The 2,597-nt window shown below is 40.1% G+C and overlaps 1 protein-coding gene across 1 annotated transcript in view; it reads right to left on the bottom strand.

Moving 5' to 3' along the window:
- Positions 1 to 39: 39 nt before the first annotated feature.
- Positions 40 to 2,597, bottom strand: part of LOC112081094 (cyclin-dependent kinase 14-like) — a 66,514-nt gene continuing 63,956 nt past the window's right edge. The window contains exons 7-8 of the mRNA XM_070443797.1: positions 2,540 to 2,595; positions 40 to 262 (exon numbers count right to left, since the gene is read on the bottom strand). Of these exons, the coding sequence (XP_070299898.1) occupies positions 40 to 262; positions 2,540 to 2,595 (279 nt within the window). The remainder of the gene's footprint in view (positions 263 to 2,539; positions 2,596 to 2,597) is intronic.

Below are 2,597 nucleotides of genomic sequence, written 5' to 3'. Positions count from 1 at the left end.
AAATTATATAAACAATATCATCAATAAATCTAGAAAGTGTCAAGGACGACTGGCAGTCAAATGCACCAGGTCAGGTTTATAGCAACGGGACGCTCCAAGTTCTCCTTGACGATGGTGTCCATGAGACGTGGAAGACACCCGTACGTTGTGGGTGTCCGTGGCGGTGGTGTAATGGTTGAAGACAAGCTTGTTGGGGGTCTTGTTGCAGGCGCAAAACATGGCAGTGATGTGACGTGAGGCAGCATCCACGTCCAGTCGGCTCCTGTATAAGGGGATGTAGCAGAGAAGTCACGTCAGTTCAGTGAGTATACAAGTTGAATTTCAAGTTCAATCTCCCACAACTTACTAGCCATAGGGCAGTTGGGCAATGCCTGATGGGCTGGTCATCTTCAGCCCATGTTTTAGTAAATTTCGTTTTTTGTGTTGTGATCATTTGGCAATGAAGGGGCCTCAAAAAAAAAGCCGGTGTTACAAATTCTGGCAAATATTTTTCTCAGCCCGCCCTGTCCATTCTATAGTTTGTAGCTTATTCATATATCATATCATCTCCATCACACGGTTATAAAGACGACTCCGGTACAAGAGTGCTGTAAGGAAACATGTTAAGTAGCAATCATGCGTCAATGGGGTTTGCTGTCTAAAAATGGAAAACGGTGAGTGTCTGCTGAGCTTGCTCCTAGATAGTCCTTAAATTAAAATACAGTATTAGCTAGATGTGTGCATGTTTCAAAATCATGGACACGTGAAAGGTTTGAAAAAAATCAAGTGTATGGAGATAAATGTCTCATTTAGGCATGATGACTGACTCAGTGAACAAGTGAAATGATGTTCCGTGACAAGTTCACGCAAAACAACTTGGTCTTATAGAGTGGAAAAAAGAGAGAGAACAACCCTGCAGCTCCACTGAAGACTGAATCAACTCCATTTTATTACACACCTCAGTTTGAGGGACGAGAGTGAATATGGAAGACTGTTATGAGCCTGAGGACCAGAGAGGCTGTGTATAAGTGAGGTGTTATCGGTCTGCATGATAACCCCTGGAAGACATTCTGGTTCTGAGTGGTGCGTTCTGAAATGGTACTATAGCCTCTGGTCAGAAGTAGTGCACATGTAGAGAATGCACTTTGAGACGCAGCCTTGTCTTGTATCTTGATACTCCATTGGAATGCTATGGTAGGTTTCCCTCATGCTGCAGGGGACTGCAGTAGTTCAGTCTAAAGAATGTGGCAGCGTAAAGGAATGTGTGTACTGGTGTATGTTCGAGGGGATTCTCATATGAAGAACCAGTCCAGCTTTAAATGACATGCAGCTTATAAGCTGTCTAAACACTATAATAATGTATACATCGTTGTCATGCTCTATAAAGGGTTCATAATGTATAGTATGTCATGCTCTATAAAGGGTTCATAAATGTATAACGTATGTCATGCTCTATAAAGGGTTCATAAATGTATAACGTATGTCATGCTCTATAAAGGGTTCAAAAATGTATAACGTATGTCATGCTCTATAAAGGGTTCATAAATGTGGCATAACTGTGTGACARCCACCAATGTCAAATATGCCATAACCCACTGTTAATTACAAACCTGTGCTTTATAAAAAGGGTGGCATAAGCACAGCTTAATAAATCATTCTTCACAAAGCATTTGTAACCTTGTCATGCATTGCAATGTCAGGATAGTGGGTTTGAGTCCCGGGACCAGCCATATGTAAAAATGTACACATGCATGACTAAGTCGCTTTGGATAAAAACGTCTCCTAAATGGCAAAATTATTATATTTCACTAAAACACTTCTAGGATGGCCCAACCGTTTTCCCTCTTGGGTGCATAGCCAATATTGACCTCAACATTCCGCAAAATGCTGTGCTGCAGGATGACACAGGCTCTAAAGTGCTGTCATGCACAGAAAATGTTAGTAAAGCCTTTTGAAACTATTTCAAATTTGCCTAATAATGATTTTTTTGTCTACCCAAATTTTTCCTGGTTTTCCCACATTTTTTTTTCTTCACACTTTAATACAAAAAACTGAACTGCTTAAAACAATGCTTAAACCGTATCAGGGGGCAACTTTCGAGCTCTAAAATATATATCATAAAACCAGACATAACCAGTGCCTTCGGAAAGTATTCAGACCCCTTGACTTTCCAAATTTGGTAGGTTACAGCTTTATTCAAAAATGTATTTAAGTGTTTTTTTTGTTTTTGGTTGTGGCATTGGGGCTTCTGTGTTCATTTGTTTTGGCACCTCTCAACACCCCTCATTATCACCATCTCTGCACGCATCCACACACCATTCTTACTTGGATATAGTTTACTTTATTTAATAAATATATGTTAGTTATTTCTGTCATGACGTTGGCCTGTTGGGGGAGGTTTATGACCCCCATAAATACCTTTCCCCTTTTTCCCCCTCTATCGATGTGACTAGTACAATTCCACATATTTTTGGATTGACTAACAGCGAAAACTAACCAGAATTGATACCAATATTTTTTTACTTTACCTTTGTAACTAGGGAAGTAGAGTCGCAAGTGCCTTCCTGAGTTTAAGATCTTCTCCTGGAAGAGGTCACTTTTGTTCATTAACAGAATCT

The sequence above is a fragment of the Salvelinus sp. IW2-2015 genome, linkage group LG6.1 (genome assembly GCF_002910315.2).
Source record: "Salvelinus sp. IW2-2015 linkage group LG6.1, ASM291031v2, whole genome shotgun sequence".
Classification (NCBI taxonomy): domain Eukaryota; kingdom Metazoa; phylum Chordata; class Actinopteri; order Salmoniformes; family Salmonidae; genus Salvelinus; species Salvelinus sp. IW2-2015.
This window is presented reverse-complemented; position numbering and strand designations above follow the sequence as displayed.